At 37.4% G+C, this 21,352-nt stretch overlaps 1 protein-coding gene across 1 annotated transcript in view; it reads left to right on the plus strand.

Annotated features, from left to right (window-relative positions):
* cadps2 (Ca++-dependent secretion activator 2) overlaps positions 1-21,352 on the plus strand; it is a gene marked incomplete at both ends in the record, with an annotated part of 215,682 nt that overhangs the window by 32,508 nt on the left and 161,822 nt on the right. Inside the window, one exon of the mRNA XM_079247774.1 lies at positions 1-37. This exon is cut by the window's left edge and continues 22 nt beyond it. Within this exon, the coding sequence (XP_079103900.1) occupies positions 1-37 (37 nt within the window). The remainder of the gene's footprint in view (positions 38-21,352) is intronic.

Genomic DNA, 21,352 nt, shown 5'->3' on the forward strand with positions numbered 1-21,352 from the left:
TGAAGCTTTCTGTAACGCAGTGAGGAGCTACTATGAGGTAAGATGACCTGTAATATCTGATCAAACACTTTCAGAAAGACATGCATAGGGTTGTAGTTTACAGATCCGAGAGAATCTGAGTCCTGCACTTCTAGGCTGGGTTAACGTACCCGGGCTATATCTCTGCTACCTAGGTTGACTTACCCAGACATTTGCATTCCTGATAAGCGGTACTACAGTGTTGGTTATCATCTTGGTATTCCAGCAGGGGTTTTCTAATCTTGATCAGTGCACATTGACATAAATGTGGTGGACTGTGTAGTATGCGACCAATCCAAACATGGAGAAACCCTGTAGAGCAGCCGACTTTACCGTGGAGGAGCAGACAATTATTATTTCAAAATATGACGAATTTAAATGCATCATCCAGGACAAATGTAACACTGTTGCTGCAGCAGAAACCGGGAAGTAATGATGGTAGGAAATAGTAGAATAATTGAAGTGTAAGTTTTTGAAATGGTAAAATGTCTCCTTTTCAACATCTGATGTGTTGTTTATATTCTATTTGGAATCATGTGAGTTAATGAGATTTGTAAAAAAGCACCTCCAAATCTGAGACCACGGTTCTCAGCCGGAAAAGAGTGAATGTCTTCTCTGGGTCGGGAGTGAGGTCCTGCCCCAAGTGGACGAGGTCAAATATCTCAGGGTCTTGTTCACGAGAGACGGAAGGATGGAGCGTGAGATCGACAGTTGAATCGGTGTGGTGTCTGCAGTAATGCGGACTCTGCGCCGGTTTGTTGTGGTGAAGAAGGAGCTGAGCAAGAAGGCGAAGCTCTCAATTTACCTGTCGATCTACATTCCTACCCTCACCTATGGTCATGAGCTGTGGGTCGTGACCGAAAGAACAAGCTCTCGTATACAGGCGGCTGAAATGAGTTTCCTCTGCAGGGTGGCCGGGCTCTCCCTTAGAGATAGGGTGAGGAGCTCAGTCATCCTGGAGGGGCTCAGAGTAGAGCCGCTGCTCCTCCGCATCAAGAGGCCGTTGAGGTGGCTCGGGCATCTGGTCAGGATGCCTCCTCCCTGGTGAGGTGTTCCAGGCATGTCCCTCTGGGAGGAGACCCCGGTGAAGACCCAGGACACGCTAGAGGTATTATATATCTCAGCTGGCCTGGGAACGCCTTGGGATCCCCCCCGCAGAGTTGGCAAATGTTGCTAGGGAGAGGGAAGTCCGGGGTTCCCTGCTGCTGCCCCGCGACCTGACTCCATATAATCGGCAGAACATGGATGGATGAATGGATCATTGTATATTTTTATTTGAAGTTTACACAGCATCCCATAGACATCTTGATGACACGACAGCAAAGTGCACCTTTAGCGTTGCACTGCTGAAACACTCTTCTTGACCCACAAGCACAAACTCTTACAGTGACTTCAGAGTTTAGCACTCCAACACATGAAATAACATTCACCATATACTGTGTATGTATTCCATACAGTAGGGTGCTACTGACACATTTTGCATTGGTATCCAAGGTTGGATGACTAATTGAACAGACTGTATGGCAGTGAACTGACATATTTAGCATCCATTTTCAGCTTCTTTGTTCTCATGGCATGTACTCACATCTGTTCCTGTGAATTTTATCCTCAACTGGCATCACATTGATGTTGTTCAGCTTTCAGTGGCAGTTTGGTAGACCTCTGGCTTCGAGAAATGTCTTCTTGTTTGACACACACCTTCACCTTTGGAGCACAGCATATGTGCTGTGGTTTGTCAGGTTGCTGATGGGAAAAAGTCTGGTTGTTGCCCTCCTTTGACTGGGACCTTTAGGTGTGATAAATATGCTTACCTTTATGTTTGTAACCTGTTGGGAGAGCACCCACTGCCTATGGACAAGAGCAAACCTAATATGTGTTAATGTCAGTCTCCAAAAGTTTCTAACATTATCTCTAACATGCTGATTGTTGCCTTTGTGAAGGGGGTTGGGATACAGGGGGGTTCAGATCTCGAACACAGTTTGTCACGAGACAGGCAGACTGCTTTTTTCTTTTCCACTTGTTTTTATTTGTTAACATACTTAACCCATAAACTTACCCAAATTATGAAAAATGTTATTGTAAGTCTATTTTTTTCTATATGAGGTCTTTATTTATCCGTATAACAAAATAAAAAAAGCAAACAGATTTTTTGGGATATTCACCATTTATTACCATTATGTTAAAATTTTTATAGTATAATCTTTTATTTCCTGGTGTCCATTAGAGACAGAAGACAATGTCAAATGTTCCTGTATCATATATGTCACTGTTGATTCTTATGGGTTAACTTGAAAACCAACATGCTCCCAAACAGGAGATTTAACAAGGAAAGAGGGTTTTAAAGCTCTGGCTTCTCAATTCTGTCGCTAGCCTGATCATCTGCTAGCGAGAGGCTGTAGTTACAGTATAAGGCAGTTACTATCCTGTGTGGGAGAGGAGTATGTCATTGTACCAAAAAAAAAAATCTGTTTCCGAAAAAATCTGAATACTGATACCCTTACATGCCTAGTTAGCAAGCATGGCTAATACGACTCATGCATCTTGTTAACACTCTGGGGTCGATGGACATGATGTAGCAGCAAGAAGCAACTATGCAGTCTCCATTCCAACTTCTGTCACCAGTGTGGACTTCAGCTGTTACAAGTGGTGGTGGAGGTGTGGACCCAAATGCAGGAGAAGGGAACCAGAGATGCAGAACATGGAGGTTTTAATCATGGAATAAACTGAAGGTAGAACTTACCAGGGAAACATGGTCTAACACACAATCATCCAGCCACTGAAAACAGAAGCCAAGCTGTATGTATACACACAAACAGAACGAGACACAGGTGGAATGACTTAACTAATGAGTCCGGGTGAGCTAATGAACGGGAGAGCAAAACAGGGAAGTAGACATCAGGGAACTAAACCAGGAAAACTACAAACTAAAACAGGAAACCAGGAACTAAAGAGAACACAAAACATCAGCCTATAAAACAGTTTTTAAATTGTATTTATGGGCCATGTACAGCCAGAGTTATATACATAAATGTACAGTATACTTCTATAGTTTATATTACCATCACGTCGGGTACTTGTTTGGTGCAGGATGAAATGAGGAAAAGGCAAAACCATTAGAAAAATGCTAGTGAGGAAAAACAAAACAATGTGACATCACCACAGCTATTTGAGGGCACCTGGCAACTGTTTTAAGTATATACTTTGTTTGTTTACTTGGAAACTGTGTTTAAAAACTTGTCTAAAACATGCTGAAAAAAGGTACCTGGCAAGATGAGATCACAAGAGAGATGAAGAGTCGTTACAATGTAGAAAACTTAATGATCATTACAATCTGCTGAAGAATGAATTAAGTTCTTTTGATGCGTTGCCATCTGTTTCAGTCTCAGAAGTTGTTTACCTGTTGTTTGGTGTAATTTCACACACCTGCCATGAATTTAAACACTATCAATCATTAAATGTTCATATAGCTATTCACAATCAGATGGATTCAAACCTACTAGTCTACAAACCGTAGGCTGCAACTGCACCATCGTACTGATCATTTTATTATTTAAACATTTATGTTCTGATATTTTTATTGTGAAATCACATAAATGATCTGTTCATCTGTGTGAATTGATTTCTGATAAGTTAATATTTTTTGGCTGCTATAAAAGAACTGATTTTATAAACCTCATTTAAGCAAAAGGAGCAGTAAAATATGAACAGGAACATTTATTAAATTATACAAAAAATCTTTCTGGCTCTGATGGCAGACCTACTCTGACACATCTGAAAAAGAGTAAACAGTGCTGATTGTCTGAAAGAATAACACTGGTATTTCTAATCAGAGAACAACAAATGATCTTAATTTGGTGAAGGAGTGCATTCTGTTTTCAAGTGTGCATTCTCTATCGGTGAAAAAAAAAAAAAGGCAACACATCAAAAAATGATTTGACAGTCTGACACATTTGTTCCACCTTCATCCTCCTCAGCAGGGGTTTGCTGAGCTGTTTGGGTTTGTGGATGTTGTCATCCTGTGGAGTTAGGACACAATGACAAACTAAGTTGTAAGCTTGAGTTCCCATCTTTGTCTGAGGAGGAGAGACATGAGAAGAGGCTGCAGCAAATTTCCTCACTCTCTGTATTCCATGATTACGTTCTGTCTGTTATCTGCCAGTCTTCTGCATCCATCCGACTCTGTCTTGCCCCAGTTTAGTGCCGGCTTCCTCTGTCAAAGCTCCTTGTATCCGCTTTAAGATGGAGATCTTATCGACCATTTGCAGCTTGACTTTCTAGCAAGTGAAAGATGAGAGAATCTCATGAGATCTGTTAAACACAGAGCTAACATGGTTGCACGATAAGGATGGAACAGATGATCAAAGAAAAAATGTTCTCCTCGGTGTGCATAAGATTAATCGGGAAATAATTACAGAAGACTGATCAGGTTTAGGTCCAGGTTGAATCTAAGCATTAGTATTGTCATCCTGTGGACATTAAACAATTACTGGACTTATTCATGAACTGTGTAAAGCCATCTGAAGTATTCTCCACCGTTAACACAAGAAGTAACCTGTTTTATTTAAGAGCTTCATGTGTTTTCATGTGTTTCAATTCAACTTTATTTATATAGCGTCAAATCACAGCAGTGCCTTCTCAAGACGCTTTACAGACACACTGTAGATTGTTTACTTATTATACACAACCCAACATTTATCATTCTAGAGCTCTAAATGTGGATAAAGAAAAAATAAAATGATTGTTGCCTCAAATTTCTGACAGATTTACTTAAAAATTAGCAGCCAGCTAAAACAACAAACAGCAAGAGGAAGCAATAATCCCCGGCTGCAGCCTGGAGAATGAGGCAGGGCTGGATATTGGGCAGGTTTGGACGTCCAATGGGCATGGTTATGGTTAGGGTTAGAGTTAGGGTTAATCCGGTCAAAATGTTGAGGGGGCTGAGTTGGACGTTCAGCCCTGCCCAATATCCAGCCCCGCCTCATTCTCCAGGCTGCAGTTGAGACCCTCTCAGCGGAACTGGTCAATTACCTCTGTTCCCCATTTTCCTTTAACTGTTAACGACTACTGCTCCTACAAAAACTGTACAGTTTTACTTGTCAAAGTACAGCCTGCGGCCAAAACAAGTTTATTCTATTCTATTCTAGTCTAGTCTAGTCTAGTCGTGTCTCCGACTTGCATCTCTATGAAGATGAACAAGCTGAATCATCATTGTAGTAAAATCTTATGTATTGCACTTAAAATGGATCCAGTTTTCTTTGTTGGTGTTATTAATGGTAACATGGTATCTGTGATCTGAAATTTAAGACTATTTAAAGCACTTCTCGTCAGTAAAACTGACTTTATTCACCTAACCAGGACATTTAAGAAGTTGGACTGGTTTCTTTTTTTTGTCTCAGCATTTCAGGAATTTATGGAAAATTGGTCAACAAATGCGACGTGACTTTGCAGCTAAGTGAAGCTGATGCGTGGTTTTTATATGACTGTCACGCAAGACAAAGGATGGGAATTACTTCTGAAGAGAGTGGATTAGTAAAACTGTGGATGTTGTAAAATCTGCATTATTATGAAAATGAATCACACTCCTTTGCAATTTGCTATTTGCAAGTTTTAAATTTAATTTAAAAATATCTTGAATAATTCATCACTGCTCTGTTGAATGGGGAGCTAATCATTTGGAGTGATTAGAAAATTCTAGAAATTGTGCAGTATTGTAGTCTTTTAACTTCATTTTAAAGGTGTTCGCTGCTGCTGTTGCAGTTGAAAGCCACCGAAGCACTGCAAATGGATTTGGTTCAGACAGATGTGTCCTGAGGCAATGTGCAGTAAATGTATGTTATTTGCTCAACACGTGAGTAATAAATCTTCAAATCTTCAAATTATCTTGAGTTGTGAAGAGACATGAAAATGTCATATGCACCCTTCAGACTGCACGTATTGTCCCAATATTTAGCTGACATCACAGTGAAGCACAACACAAAGTAATGGCCGTACTTACAAATGTGATATAAATACGATCCCCTTAATGATATGAGTCATTTGCAGTAGAAATCAGATTTTTTTAGGAGTTCAATAAGAATCTGTTTATAGACTGGCTTTATTCAGATAGGCAGCAGTGGAAAGGTGACAGAAAATGAATTTGTTTTAGATATGACATGGTGCACATATTCCCCTCCAGGCTTCAATTTGTGACATAAATACTCCACAGAATTGTAATCAATGTTACTGTACATTGAATATTATCTAAAACACAGCTGTGCATTCTTATGTAAAGCAACGTTGTGAGACATTTGCCTCATAAAAGGCTCATGATTGTGAGCAACACACAACAGTAGAGGGAGAGTGGTGTGTAGATGGATGTGAATCATGAGCAGAGGAGGTTGAAACTGGCAGGATATGGGACATCTGGAGAGTCAGCAGGGTAAATCAGCTGTCATACTGATTTTCTCTGCTCATAAACACGTTCATTTAATGATTTTGTTCCCCTCTTCACTAGTGAAATAATTTGTCTAGTCTGTTTTCATTATATGCCCTTGAGCTCCGAGACAAACAAAACAAACAAACTTTATTTGGACCTTATAACAAGCTGATCTTTCCGTACTGAGACTCCAACAGTGAAACAGTGATAGCTGATGCAGAAAAAGTTATAAAACTGTCAGTTTTATACATTATTTGGGCTTCTCAGGTATATGTATATATATGTATGTATATATACATATACCTGAGACGTATTGTCAGAATTGCAAACTGTGCAAAGAGGTGGAGCTGTGAATAAGGGGAGAGGGGCATGATTGACATCCATAAAAACTCCAGGCTGACTGTAACTAAGAGCTAACTGCGCTAACCCGAAGCTCATGGTAGCTAACCAGCTAACATAAGTGGCGGGGGGGGGTTTAAAGTCTGTTGTCTGTTGTCTTTCTGTCCTCTTCCCCCCCACACTGCAGAGGCAGATGGCTGCCTGTTCTTGAGCCGGGTTCTGCCAGAGGTTTCCTTCCTGTTAAAAGGGAGTTTTTCTTCCCACTGTTGCCAGTGTGCTTGCTCAGGATGGGAGATTGAGTTGGACCCAACTCAATCTGTTGGTTACCTTATATAGGCTATTATGAATTGGCTTTCATTATGTTTTCTTCTCTGTCTGTAAAGCGTCTTGAGATGGCATTGCCGTGATTTGATGCAAAATAAATAAAGTTGAATTGAATTGAAAGTCAAGGTGCGCTGTTATCTGATTAAAAACCCTCTACCTTCTTTCCACTGGATATTTGAGATCCAGATCATCTAAACGAATATAAAATTTTAAATTAATAAGCTGTGTAAAGTGCAACAGTGTAGACGAGTGCAGCAAAGCTAGTTTGGTGCTGTGATTTTCCCTATTTAAATCGTTCAGTAGGTGCAAGCATTACCTATTAATCAGCTTAAACAATTGGTGTATCCAAATAAAAAATGTTGGCTGTTGTAAACATCATCTAGACTTGTATGTAGGCTTCATACAAAGCAAAAGTGGATGTTATACCGGTTTGTGTTTCCCTTCTTAACAAATACACCTGTCATGTAAGGAGAGGCTGAATATGTATCAGGAGCACAAGCACTCACCCTTTGGGCACTTCCCAAAGGTGAAGGTGGAAACATACTCCCCAGTGCTCCTTGGTGCATGAGTGGGAGGCCTGTATCTGTCTTTGTCAGCTTGCTCTGATGCAAGTTTCACAAAGAGTCCTGCTAATGTGCAGTGGAAATGGATTTACACTCAGCTGAGGGGGATTGTGTAAATGCTCATAGTGTGTGCAGCCGGTTTGTGTTAGATAAATCATTCTTTCATATTGTCTTAAATATACTCAATTATTGTTATATTTGGGGCTACAGCGCTTCTGTAATGGTAACTTGTTAAACTTACCAACAGCTGATCAGTTCAATCTCAACAATGAATAAGTAGCTTCATCACTGGTCATGTGAAAAAGTAGGATCACTCTTTCAATTACTGTTTTAAATGTCTGAGCATAACAATAGATCTTTTTTTTACCAGGTCATATCTAGTGACACTGTGTTCCAGAAGATTCTGCATGTAGGAGTTCAACTGATCAACCATTCGGGTTTTACCTTGTTTTAAATTTATTTTGTATTTACTCCCCTTTCCGTTTAAATCATTGATAACAATCTCACAGGTTTGATCAATGTTTTCCCAGTTGAACTTAATTCAAGGAAGTTACATAAGAAGGTTGTTCCATATTATTAATCGATTGTCTACCAAGGATGTCTTATGGGTTTTTGGTTTCTGTATACTGAAAGCCAATTTGGCCAAATCGGCCTGAAAAGAGGAAAGTACTTTTAATGCCTTGTGAAAGTAATGAAAACATGGAAAATTTCAGAAAACTTAAGGCACTTAATTGTAATGAGTGTGCGAGGGCTAAGTGGTTGGTTGAAATAAAGACAAATTAAGGAAGACTTCAATGACAAAGATGCATGACATTCAGAGATTTGTTGGTGGATGGACAGCATGTCCTAACAAGGCTTCCATGTCAGCAGGTGGTGGTGGAGTGATGTTTTAGACTGGTGTAATGAGGAGTGATATGGTAGGACTCTTTAGGGTGGCGTCTGATAAATTCATTCAATTTCTAACTGATCATATTCTGCCATGGTATAAAAAGAAGAAATCGCAGTAAAGATGGCCCTCTATTCCATGCTGCAGGATCTATGACTGCTATGGATATTAATGGAGGGAGGCCAGCTTCATGCCGTGCTCTCAACACTATTTTTTGGGGGGGGGGGGGGGGGGGGTGTTTGGACTCTGAGCAGCAACTCTGGGAGTTTAGGTCTTCTCAATGACATGAAGGTGGAAACATCCATGTTCAGTGATGAGACTGGCATCAGAGAAGGATTCCATGTTAATACAGAACTGAAACTGGGAATAAAAATTTAAATTCTAAATTTCTTTTTAGAAAAATGATGTTCGCAATTTAAAATATATGCCAGGTCTTGTTTTAAATTGATCTTGTGGGTCTTTCCAACATAATGTTTTAAACTTATGTCAAATAAACTAGAGCAGTGAATTTTGAGTGATGGTTCCACCATTTGTTGTTTTGTTTGATAAAATGCCCATTATTATATAATCTAAAATAGGTTTTGACTAATTGCATTCACATTGATTGTTCAGGAGAAATTAACAATAAACAGGATACACAGATCAATTCAGAACACAATTTTAAAAGACAGTGTAATATGCTTTGACTACTTCATTGTTTGTTGAATAAAAACTAAGCTTAAATGCATTGTTCAAATATAAATGTGCATTGTCACTGCTTATCAGCCAGGTCCGGATAACGAAAGGCGATTTCAGTACTGGCAATGTGTCTCTGCTTCTATAAAAACACAAGTTCAGAAAATCTGTTAATTTTAAACATTTAATTTTATTTATTCCATCTATATACAAAAGAAAAGGAAATAATATAACTAATCTATTCCATTTGACTTCTAGTAAATAAGAAGTCATTGTTTTCTTTTTAAACAGACATGCATGTGCTAACATTCAGCTGTGTTAACACATTGTCAAGCAGGAATGAAATGAGCAATGATGTTTAAGAGGTTGTTGCTGCCTTGAAGGTTTGGAAAGCAAACAGTTTGAGTTAGTCATTTTACAGTAAGAAAAGCAACTTTCGCTGCTGAAATTCACTCCACTGTGAAATGGTGTAACATTTAAACCTCATTTAACATGTATTATGCTCAAAGTGGACATGTTGAAAAATGACTTTTGCTGCAGCACATAAAGCATATTCCCGTAATCTGACAATTTGACATTTATGTTAAGGTTATTCGGCTTCCTCCATCAATCTCCAACTAACTTTTACTTTAGATGATGTTATTTTACTTCAGGTTGAGGTGAAAGTTAAAAATCCTTTTGGCCTTGCTTTGTGCTATTACACACATCCTTTATCGCCGTCTAAGAAATGAACTATGTGACATTTCAGACAAGTCTGACTCATAAATGGAAGTCTGATATGTTTTTGCGATCTGAAAGATTGGGCATTCAGTTTGTAATTGAATGCACCATCAGTATAGCGTTAGTCACAGCATCATAGAAATATACAGTGAAATATGAGGGAGGGTCAGCAACAAGTTTTACTGTTAGCTGCATGAACAAAAGACAGAAAAGACGACTGATGTCTGGAGTTTATGGACTTGAGAATTAGGTTGGTGAAACTGTTATTTTCAGTTTTTTATAGCTTTGATATATAGTTTGAGTTGTATTGCAGTTATTGACTGCATAAATCAAAAGAGACAGAGGCAGAGGAAGAAGGGGTAGACTGTAGTCATGGCTCAATCTAGGGCCTAAAAAGATCCTTTTAAATAAAGACGTAATTAATTGAAGACAAAAGAGTTGGTTCAGTGTTTTTCTTGTTTTGACCAAAGCAGTTCAGACATTTCATGTAGACCCCAGTCAGTTGTCAGTTTATGAGAAAATACATATGTGTCTCTAAGTTCACCACACTTAAACAAGCAAGTTTGAATTTATTTGCAAAGAGAAATGTTTGTTCTGTGTAAAGAAAGTGAAAGCACGCGATAAGGTGAGCCAACATCAGACTGACTTTTACTGACTGGAGAGATCTCAGAGAAGAAAAGGGAGTGAAAATAGAAGCTAAATTACCTGTTAGGGGACAACTGAGGTCAGTAAAGGGCTTTCAAGTTAAGCATTGAAAATGCATTGGGATAAAATGTTTTGTTTCTTTTTGAAAAAGAATATATTGAGATACATTGAGAGTATGTTGATGTTATTGTTATATATTACATACATGCATTATATTACATATTAAATTTATTCATCTGCATTTATATTCTGGATAATTAAAATATGAATCTCTGCCAATAACTATGCCCTTGCGGCATTTTAATCAGGAGATTTCTCACAGAATTTCAGAGAATTTTTGGGACATAATAATGGAGAATTGCAGGAGTTTCATCATATCGCCTGTTCAGAGCTTCTTTTCAGCCCCACAGCTCAGATTTCATCCTTCACCTTCCTGATCAAACACAAGCTAGTGGATCAGTCAGAATATCTATTGAAAGAAAAGTATAATTTATTATTCTATAATCAAAATGTTGCCAAATCCTTAAGGTAATGTAATTCATCATTGAGCCTTCAACCTCCATCAGTGCCAACCTTCACAACTTTGAAACCATTTTTTTAAAAAACATTTTTAGTTTGAAGAAGTAAATTTAGCTGGTGGAGGGAAAAAAAAAATATTCGTAACTTTGCTTCAGGTGGTGAAGAAACCTTTAAATCTTGATGTCATTCAGTTCTTATGATACATGAATTCAATTGTTTTTGTACAAATAAACCCAGTCAGACCAGCTCGAAGGTGAGGCTCTCAGATGAAAAACTTGACGAAATGACATCCATCAAACCGCCCAAGCCACTGAGGAAGTTTTGGGTTGAAGTTTGTTCAACCAAAGTTAGATTTGACTCCCACAACTCAAGAATTAGTTCATCAAGTTTGGATGGCAGCTGTGTGGTGCATTCCAGCTAGAGTTTTGGGATTTTACATGTGTACACGAAACACTAGTGAGGCAGTTTTCAGCAAACTACTTAACCTATAGTACAGGTGTATCCAAATTCAGTTCTTCAGGGCTGTTGTCCTGCAGGTTTTTGATACATTCCTCCCCCACACACCGGCTGTGTATGAAAATAAGAAATAATTTATGCAGGAAGTTTACAGTTATAAGTCTGGAATCTCTAGGTACGTTTCCATTACACCTAAAATCGTGTAAAAACTAAATATTGCAATACAAAACGCGAATGGAAACACCTATATTTTTAAAAAAAGAAGTCTCAAGTATCACAAAAAAGTTTTTACACTCTCATCAGGTGGTATTTCAGACGTTTCAATATAGAAACGTATTGGAAAAGTGTAATGGAAACACTTTTTTGGGATTTACGTTTCTCCAGGTTAATTCTGGTAAAGATGGCCCTGTATGCAACACACAACAGCAAGTATTAGGGAAAAAAAAAGAAGGGGAAACTCTTCAAAAAGGCGTAGCAAATTCTCTGCAGCAAGTGGAAAATCCCAAAAGAACGCTATGTGGTTATCTTGCATAAGCCGTAATTTTCGTAAGATCTCACGCGAGGAACGAGATTTTATGAGACTTGATCATAAAACGCTGAATACTGTTCAATGGAAACACCTGCAAATGGCAATTGTTGTTTGTCGAAACATACAAATATCATTTTTATTTTGTGACAAAACGTGATGAAAACTCAGCTTTTGTTTGACAAAGAACTGTTATAAAGGGCAATAGTCTGTTGCATGTTAGAGGTTTAACCTGCATTTGTATATTTCAGGGTGAAATGTTCACATACAGTGATTTCTGGATGTCGTCTTTAGCTCATGCAAGGATTCACAGTGGAAACTCATGCAAGTCTTTAATAAAGGGCTGTCTAAGTTCACCAGGATCCAGTTTGACCCTCAGACTTGTCCCATCCACACAGATTCCTCCAGATTTTCTGAATCTTTTAACAATACTACACAATGTAGATGATGTGGTCTTCTTAAGTCTTCACAACTTCACATTTAGAAACTTTTTTTTTTTTTTTTAATTGTCACAATTTTGGAGCCAATAAATCTCAGATTGGTGAATCTCTGTCCATCTGCCTCTGAAGTACTCCTGTTGTATGCAGTCATTTTACTGACTTGGTTCCAATTAAACAAATTAGTTGTCAAATGGTTTTTCATTTGTTTTAGATTTGTAGTAATGGCTTTTCCAGCGTTTTGTTGGCCCTGTCTCATCATTTCACAGATGTGTTGGTGCCACCAGATTCAAAATTAGCTAATATTTTACATGACATGGTAAAATGTCTTTCAACATTTCATATGTTTATGTTCTGTTTGGAATAAATGACAGATTGTGAGATGAGTTTTACATTTACATTTTTTTTCATAGTGTAATATAGGGTTAGTATACTCCAAACTTTGGTTTAAACATATTACTGCTGCTGTCAGAGCTTGAGATGCTCTTCTGCCTTTTTCTTGAACAACTGCTGTGACAAAGATGTTGCAAATACAATTTTTTTTTTTTTTTAATGTTCTGACTCACAACCTGGTGCTCTGCTCCTCTTTAAATAATTTAGTGATGTTTTAAAGCCCCAATTAAACCAAGCAGCAGGGAGGGAGGAAGTCTCCTGCTGATCAGTTTATTAGTAATAATGGCTGACATTTGCGTTGACAGACATACTAGAGAAGAGCATGTAGGATGGCCTGATGGTTCAGTTTAAGTCCTTCCCGAGTCCACAGGGTGTTTAAATTCCTCATTAAATCTATTGATTTGTGGTTAAGTAAAAAAAAAAACAGCAACAGGCCATTCATCATCATTTGTTTTAATGAGAGACAAATTCTTAAACACCAGTTTTATCTTTACTGAGATTGCAGCTTCATAAAGTGATGGACATTGATTTCTTAGTGAATTAAAGCATGTCTTAATGTTCAATTATTTCTACTTTTTTCAGCAGTTGGTGTCAAAGTGCTTTATCGATAAAGTTGGCTTGACTTACTTGGTGGAAAATGGCTCCCAAATATTAAAATAATTGGTCAAGGTCTTATTTAAATACATTTCTAGCAAGCTGCTTTTAAAAGTCATAAATTAAATCAAAACAAATAAGTTAATTACCATCTCAACCATGTAAAAAAATTACAAAAAAAAAAAAATGTATAACAGACCTTATCAGTCAATAGAAATGGGTGTGATTTACTGATTTATCAGTGTTCTATTAGCAACAAGTAGAAGAAACCTGCCTCATTGCTGGATTCATCTTTGAAATGTGTGCAATATAAACTTTTGCTGGAAGATGGCTTTTTACTGACCAACGCTAAGCTAACACAGACATTTTCCATACTCGAATGAATTTATCCATAAGGGCAGGTACATTATTCTTTATAGAAATAAATCCTTGAAAAGAACTTTTTATGTCTAACTTCTATACAATATATTGATTTAATGTACTGAACGGAGTATAAAGTTGTATAAAGGTAGCCATGGAGTGAAAAAAAAATCCTTCAGTGGGATAAAAAGATGCATAAAATAATACTGATTCTGTTTTAATAATTAAGTTATAGTACACAAATTGTAATCGAACTGTGAGATACCAAAGGTTGCACACCCCTACACTGAAGGTATGAAGAATAAAAATATATATTTATATACTGTAGCATAATTTACTCAAAAAAGCCAAATGCTTACCAACTGCCTTGTCTTTAAATAATTCAATTGAGTAAATATTACGCTTTAAATAAATTCAATTTAAATTGTAAAACACCATCACAAACCCTCATTAAAATTCATACATTTAAATATGCATTTTATGGTTCAAAGTAATCCAGTTTATGATGACAGAGTTCCTATTAAACAGTTTGTAAAAAAACAAACAAACAAACAAAAAAAAAAAAACAAGATAAGGAAACCAATGAATTGGATCAAATCTTCTCTTTAATTCAATCCTCCTTCCTCATTTGCATGTGGTAACAGAGGGGAGAAAACCTTCTGCTGAACCGGAACCAAGAAGGGTAACCATCTTCTTGGACCAGTTTGGGTGAAGATGCAGGAATGAAGGGTCAACAAGGACCATGACTGAGAGATCAGAACTTTTCAAACAAAGAAAGGTCTTACCCATTGGTCATGTTGACGTCATTTGTATCACTCCCACCGCTGGGTATTACGGAGGACAAAATGGAAACCGTTCAAATGTTTTATTGTGGGGCTAAAAGAGCTGTGAAAAACATATGTGCACCAAAACACTGTACTGATGCATTAATAGAAAAAAAATTAGATTTTACTGAATTCCAGCAATGCAAAATTGTTTCTGGAGCCTACAAAGAGAATCACTCCTCCTACAGACATGAAATGCAGGCTCAAAAAACATGTTAAGTTATTATTATATTGTCAGAATGTCGGTATAGTGTACAGGGTAAATATAGAAATAATTGATCAAGTATTTTATGGGTTGAAGGGGGTGGGGGCTGGATTTCTTTAGAGCTGACGGGAAGCTCAGAGCTGTCAAGGTGGTGATGACCTTTACAACCCCCCACCCACCCCACGCACACATACACATAGCATCTTTTTCATTAGCTCTATTGAACGTAATAATTATGTACACACGTTTGTGTTACTGTTAAAGTATAAAATGTTTGCATTGTGTTTTAGTTTGAAAGTGTTTTAGTATTAAATGTGCTTGTTTTTACATACTTTTAAATGGTTTATAAAATACCTAGACACGATAAAAGATGACAAATATGATTTCAGCAAAGTATAGGGCAGATCTAGAAGAGCTAATGTAATTTTCACTGCTCAAGATTTTCCGTTTGGATGTTGTGGGTCGTATGGTCATGAGGAATTTAAAGGATGTTATTTGGAGATGGCTCGATGTATTTTACAACACGCAGGAGTTTGCAGAAATAAATGGAGGAATCATCTTCAAGCAGTGCTCTGTCTGGTATCACGGCACCACGGCTACCACTTTTATTAGAATAGACATCAATAAAGGTAGTGGCGGCACAGAGAAGCTGAAATATAAATAAAACCCCTGACATGTGAAGTTGATGTGAGGTGCACCGGCAACAGAGACCTAAATAACACTGGTGGTGACTTGTAAATAGGTGTACAAGCCCCTTTGTAAATAAGGTAATACCTCATCGTTCAATAGTTGTACAATATGTTTGCCATCATGTAGTTCTTGTTACAGAGTTCTGTTTGTATTTTTTCTCAATTTATTCCACCCATTAATTTAATTTTATTATTAATGTTTAGGTTACAAATAGCACCTCAACAAAAGCAACAACAAAGCACCACTGTTAAGATGTTTTAAGCTTGTTTTTAGGATTTTTGACATAAAACAAAGCCTGGTCTAACCCACCAATCAGTCAGTTTTCTGAGTAAAAAGCTGATTAAAAGGGAAGTGAAAATTTTGATGCTTTCTAGTGAGTCTTAAGGCCTTCGACCGAAGCAAATAAACAACATGAAATTGCAAATAATTTGGAGGTGAATTATCAATGTTCAGCTTGCTAAATTGCTGGGATCCTGTGTAAAGATAGGACTAACTTGAAGATGAATGAAGACTTGGGAATTTCCATCTTGGGTTGCTTTGCTCATAGCTGTAGCTTATTACACAACGCAGAGCTAGCGATGCTTTCACTAATGCATGTAAACCTCTGGTACATGTCAAACTTTTGCAACTACCACAGTCTCCTTTGTAGGATCTTGAAACTTTTTAACTTTTATTTCTTTATTTACACTACATCTGGTCATTATAAAACCATAATTTAAGAAAACATATTGTGCAGGAGAAAGTGAGAAGACCAAACAGGTCTTATAAAGCCACCTCCCCTAAATCACAACAAACAGACCTAAAAGTTAAACACATTTCTTTGAATGTCTAATGTCAACATACCACAAGCACTCTATCAGTTACAATTGTGTTCATAAAAGTGTTGTTTTTAACTGTTTTTTAAAAGAGCCAAGTATATAGATACTTATCTGTTGCTCTCTAATGAAGAAGTTATGTTTAGTACAGCTTAAACAATACTTTAAACAATAACAGGAGCATTAATATTCATGTAAATTAATGTGACAATTGGAAGATATTGATGTTAACAGACATCCAATTTCAGAATTACATCGGAAACTCAAAGGAACAATGGGTCCATCTGTAATATCTACTTGATGAACTACATGTTTGTTTCATGTTGGAAGGAGAAAACCCCTGCTTGTTGATTCCATCTGTTTGATTCCACATTATCTCCTCAACATTAATTAAGGCCTGTTGTACACAAGAGGGTCTGAATGCACAAGTTTTTAGAAAAATAATTCACAGTTAAAAATGCCCACTGAAGTGAGGATGACAACCAGTTCAAAGATCCCCACAGACAGATGAGGAGTTTTAATTGTTCCCACCCGAATTGTTATGATGACCGAGACGGGTTCAGATTGAATCTGTCTCGTGTAAGATTTACACACACACAGAGACACACACACACACACACACACACACACACACACACACACCTTTTTAAATGGATTGATGAAAAAAAGATAAAAACATTTCCAAGAGGCAGTGGCGCACACAACATGGTTGTTAGATCCAAATGTGACTAAGTCTTGGCAGTTGCACTGTTTAGTCAAGATAAATTGTTAGTGATAAACAGGCACTAGGCCTGTATTGATTAGTATTATAGGACTCATAAAGGATGAACAATATTCATCTCCTTTATCTGAAGGCTGGTCACAGCTGTAGATGATATTAGAACAAACATCGACAAGACAAATCTTTCAGTTTTTGTACTTCTTGACCTCAGTGATCCCTTTGATACTGTTGAACACACCACCTTTTTTTTTTTATTAGACTAACTGCTGGCTTTTATGGTTCCACATTCATACTGGCATTGTTTTGTCTGCTTTGAACACACCTTAGTATGCTTCAACTGATAGTATGGTTTGTTTGGAGTTATGTAGATGTGCACTGGCAATCTGGTGCAAGCTGTAGGAGTATAAATTTGGTCCACTTAAAACCAGAGGTCTCCGTTCTCTTGCAAACATACCCAGGTGTGGTTAACTTGTAGTGTGAAAGCAAACACATTGTTTAGTCAGCCAAAGAGAGGATGTGACACAGAGAAAAATGCTGGACATCTTGCTGCCTATTCTTTCTTTTAAACCACGAGAAAAGATAAAACCCGTTTAGTCAGATATAAATGCTTAATGGTATATTAGAAAGATAAAGACAACAAGAGAATTTTACAATTTAGTAAGGCCACTTACAAAAAATAATAAACCCATTACACGTGGTACAAAATTCAAATACTCTGATCGAAACAGAGAGAGCTCATATTACTCTTTTATAATGTCTGTATTACCTTCCTGTGTGCTTCCAGATTAGTATTTAAGCAGCACTACTGTACTTTGAGAGATTTCTTCATTGAGCCAGCACCTAACAGCAGCTAATCCAGCATCCATCTCCATGCTGTCTCTTCTCTGAGCTCCCTTGAGCCATTAAAAGTCAGTCCGATGTTGACCCTTGTATTGTTTCTTTCTTTGTTAAATTCTCTTATTTTTTACTTTTCTCCATTCAACATGTCCCTTTGCGTTTTTTTGCATACTCTGCAGCTTCAAAACAACCAGTGTATTGATATCTAGTTGCTGGCGTTTTATGCAGTGCCATAAAGCAAAATGCTGTTGTAAAATGATGGCCTGGATCGGAAAATAAGAGGCGTTAAGTGTGGTTTGTCAGCCTTGGGAGGTTATGCAGTACTTCTTCAAAGTTCTTTTATTGCATTTTAATTAATTTCCTAATATATTGAGTTCTTCATTGTCTTAGTCCAAAATATTTATCAGATTTGTTTTTGAGCTCCCAAAGCCCTTGTTTCTACAATCAATCAAATATACTTTATTCATTCCTAAAGGGGAAATTCAAAGTTCCAGTGAAATCCGTCCAAGTTCTGGCAGGCAAACAATAATACGTAGAGTCACAGGACCCGGCAGACTGAGGCTTCGCAGCCAGCTTTATCTGGTGCCGCATTTCAACAGATAAGAACAGAGGTACATTAGGACTGATGCATTAGGACATGCTTTATGTATCTATATTAGCTATATTAGCCTACTATCAAAATGACTAAGTTGACTACAAATACATAATGAGCCTTAATCATAAAATGTTTATTTTCCCCGCAGTGCATCCTGTAGAGAGTGACGCACCATGTGACTGCTCTGTTGTACGATGCCGCCTCATATTTAACTTTAATACTATATTAATAAATTATGTTTCGTTGCTTTGATGAAATTAAAGAAATCCGATTTTTGATGTCATTTTTATTTTGAGGATTCGAAAAAAACAACAAAATGGAATGTGCATAACGTGCCCCTTATCTGGGCAACAAACAGAGCGCAATAAAATGCAGCCTGCATTTATAAAAATAAACCAGCAGTCTTTTAAAAAGGTAAAGTATATAAAATCAAATGAATACAGTTTAATTTCTGTGCAAATGCCAAGCAAGTCAGTGAAAGGGTAAAACGCAGCAGCTTCCTCTTCTCTTTTGACACGCAACCAACGCAGCTATCCTTTGACTGAGCACCAAAACCCGATTATATTACCAAGTGGCATTCCAAATGTATACTGACAAAAATCAGAAATAATTTTGTTAATCAATATGTGTCTATGAAGGATTATGTTCTTACCCGTTTAATGTGACTTCTGTTTTCGGACATCACTGGTCAGCTTCTCAACATCGGGCATGTAAGATGTAACTTGTGCTGAATTAATGTCCTTGATTTGCTGATCGGTGATGTTGGCTGCCATTTAAATGGTCCTTTCCTTCTCTGTCTTAGTGGAGAGGGGCATGTCTTTGATTTTCTGTATTATCTCGGTTTTGTTTTTTAAGTCTGGAAATAGGTGTTCTGATATGCTGATGAATGACTCCTTCATGTAGTTACCATCTGTGAACGGTTTTCCACATTTTATTATCTCCCAGGTTGCAAAAAAACTTGCAGCAGTAGTGGAGTTTGGAGATGCAATCCACTTCTTAAATCTATTTTTGTGCTTCTCTAATTTCTCCAGAAGAAATGCAACTGCAATTTTGTCTCACTCCCAACTGGCAAATGTAGCATGCTTTCCCTGGAAATGTCTTTCCACATGACTCTTCTTGTTATTTGACAACTTCTCGCTACAGAGCAAACATTCAGGCAATCCTTCCGCATTGGCAATGAATGCAAATGATTCGGTCCAAGAAACGTGGAATCCTCTGTTCTCCTCGGTTACCTGTATTTTTCTCTTTTTCCCTTTCCATATATCCATGGCGCATCACACAGCCGCCGGTTTTGTTTACAACAGCCACCTGCCTCTTCCCGCCCTGCTGATAGGCTACGTGTGTCGCAGGCTATGACGCAAATCTTCCTTGACAGAAATGTTAAAATTTAATATTTATTCTACACATTTTTACAGCATTGGAAAAAGTTAAGAATTTTTGTGTCATGTTTGTCCTCCTACAGAACCAGATCAAAACCAAAATATATATCCCTCCCCCATCTTTTTCCATTTTCAAACATTTTTGAAAAAGCTCCAGGGAGCCACTAGGGCAGCGCTAAAGAGTCGCATGCGGCTCCAGAGCCACGGGTTGCCAGCCTCTGCACTAGACTGTGGGGGTGCAGTCTGGAGAGACGAAAACAAAAAGCACCTCATATACACATCAGCACAAATTCATACGATAGACAACACAAAGTCTACCTTGTATGAGTTTGTGCTTATGTGTATATGAGGTGGGTTTTTTTTCTGTAATTCATTCATAAAGTTGGAACTAAAACATCATTCAGAGGCATCATTCAGTTATTACAGTCCTGGGCATCTTAGGGCAGCTGGAGATGTTGACATAAAAAAAAAAAAAAATCTTTTTCAAGCTTTAAGCTTTTTATAAATTAAGTTCATTAGCTTAATAATATCAAATGTCAATGAGGTTCAAAGCAATTTGATCAAACCATTGTGTGTATCTGTGTATGTGGATGTGGGCTTGTGGTCAGACAGTCTGGATGGATAAACTGTGGTTCTGATGTGGTTTTATCATCTTATTCTTCTTTTTCGTTACTGTTTTTTAATGGTTTTTACTGACAATGATAAGCTTTGCCTTATGATGTATGTAAGAAAGTTACCTTTGAAATAAAGATTGATTTGTTGATATCTTGGGAAAAAGCAAAAACTATAAGACTGAGTGAGACTTTGTAAAGAAAAGACACATTTACCTTTATCTTTCCACATGTCATCAACAGCTGCACATACTGTAGGTATAAGTTGGTTGCATCTGAGTAAAGTTGATGGTTTTAAATATATAAGATTCCCCTGGCTTGTGTAATAATACTTTCTTTCATTCACTTTTTCATCGACTGTTCAATGTCAGTTGTCACTTCTTCAGGAAGTTGAAGAAGGGATTAAAGGTTAATGGGTTTAGTCAGGGCCACTTTTAGAAGTGGACAAAGAAAGTTGTTTGGGACTTAAAGCTGTAATTTTCTTGTTCCAAGCCTGTTTTACACTTCACTGACTTCTTTTAAGTTTTACAATGGTTGAAGTTACTGTAGAGCCAAGACACAATTTCCTGCGGATGCAACTGTTCCTTCATGTTATGGTCATGCACAGTGACAAAGGGAACAAAAATGGAGAGGAAGCCACAAAAATGAGGTTTTAGTTCTTGTTTTCATTTTTGAAAAGCATTTTCATCCATATTCATAAAATTTCAAGCTGAGCAAAGCCAACTTTATTTATAAAGCCCTTTAAAACATTGACCAAAGTGTTTAACAGTAAGAATAATAAGATTACACTTAAAAGATATAAAAT

This window comes from Telmatherina bonti, assembly GCF_933228915.1.
Source record: "Telmatherina bonti genome assembly, chromosome: 2".
Classification (NCBI taxonomy): domain Eukaryota; kingdom Metazoa; phylum Chordata; class Actinopteri; order Atheriniformes; family Telmatherinidae; genus Telmatherina; species Telmatherina bonti.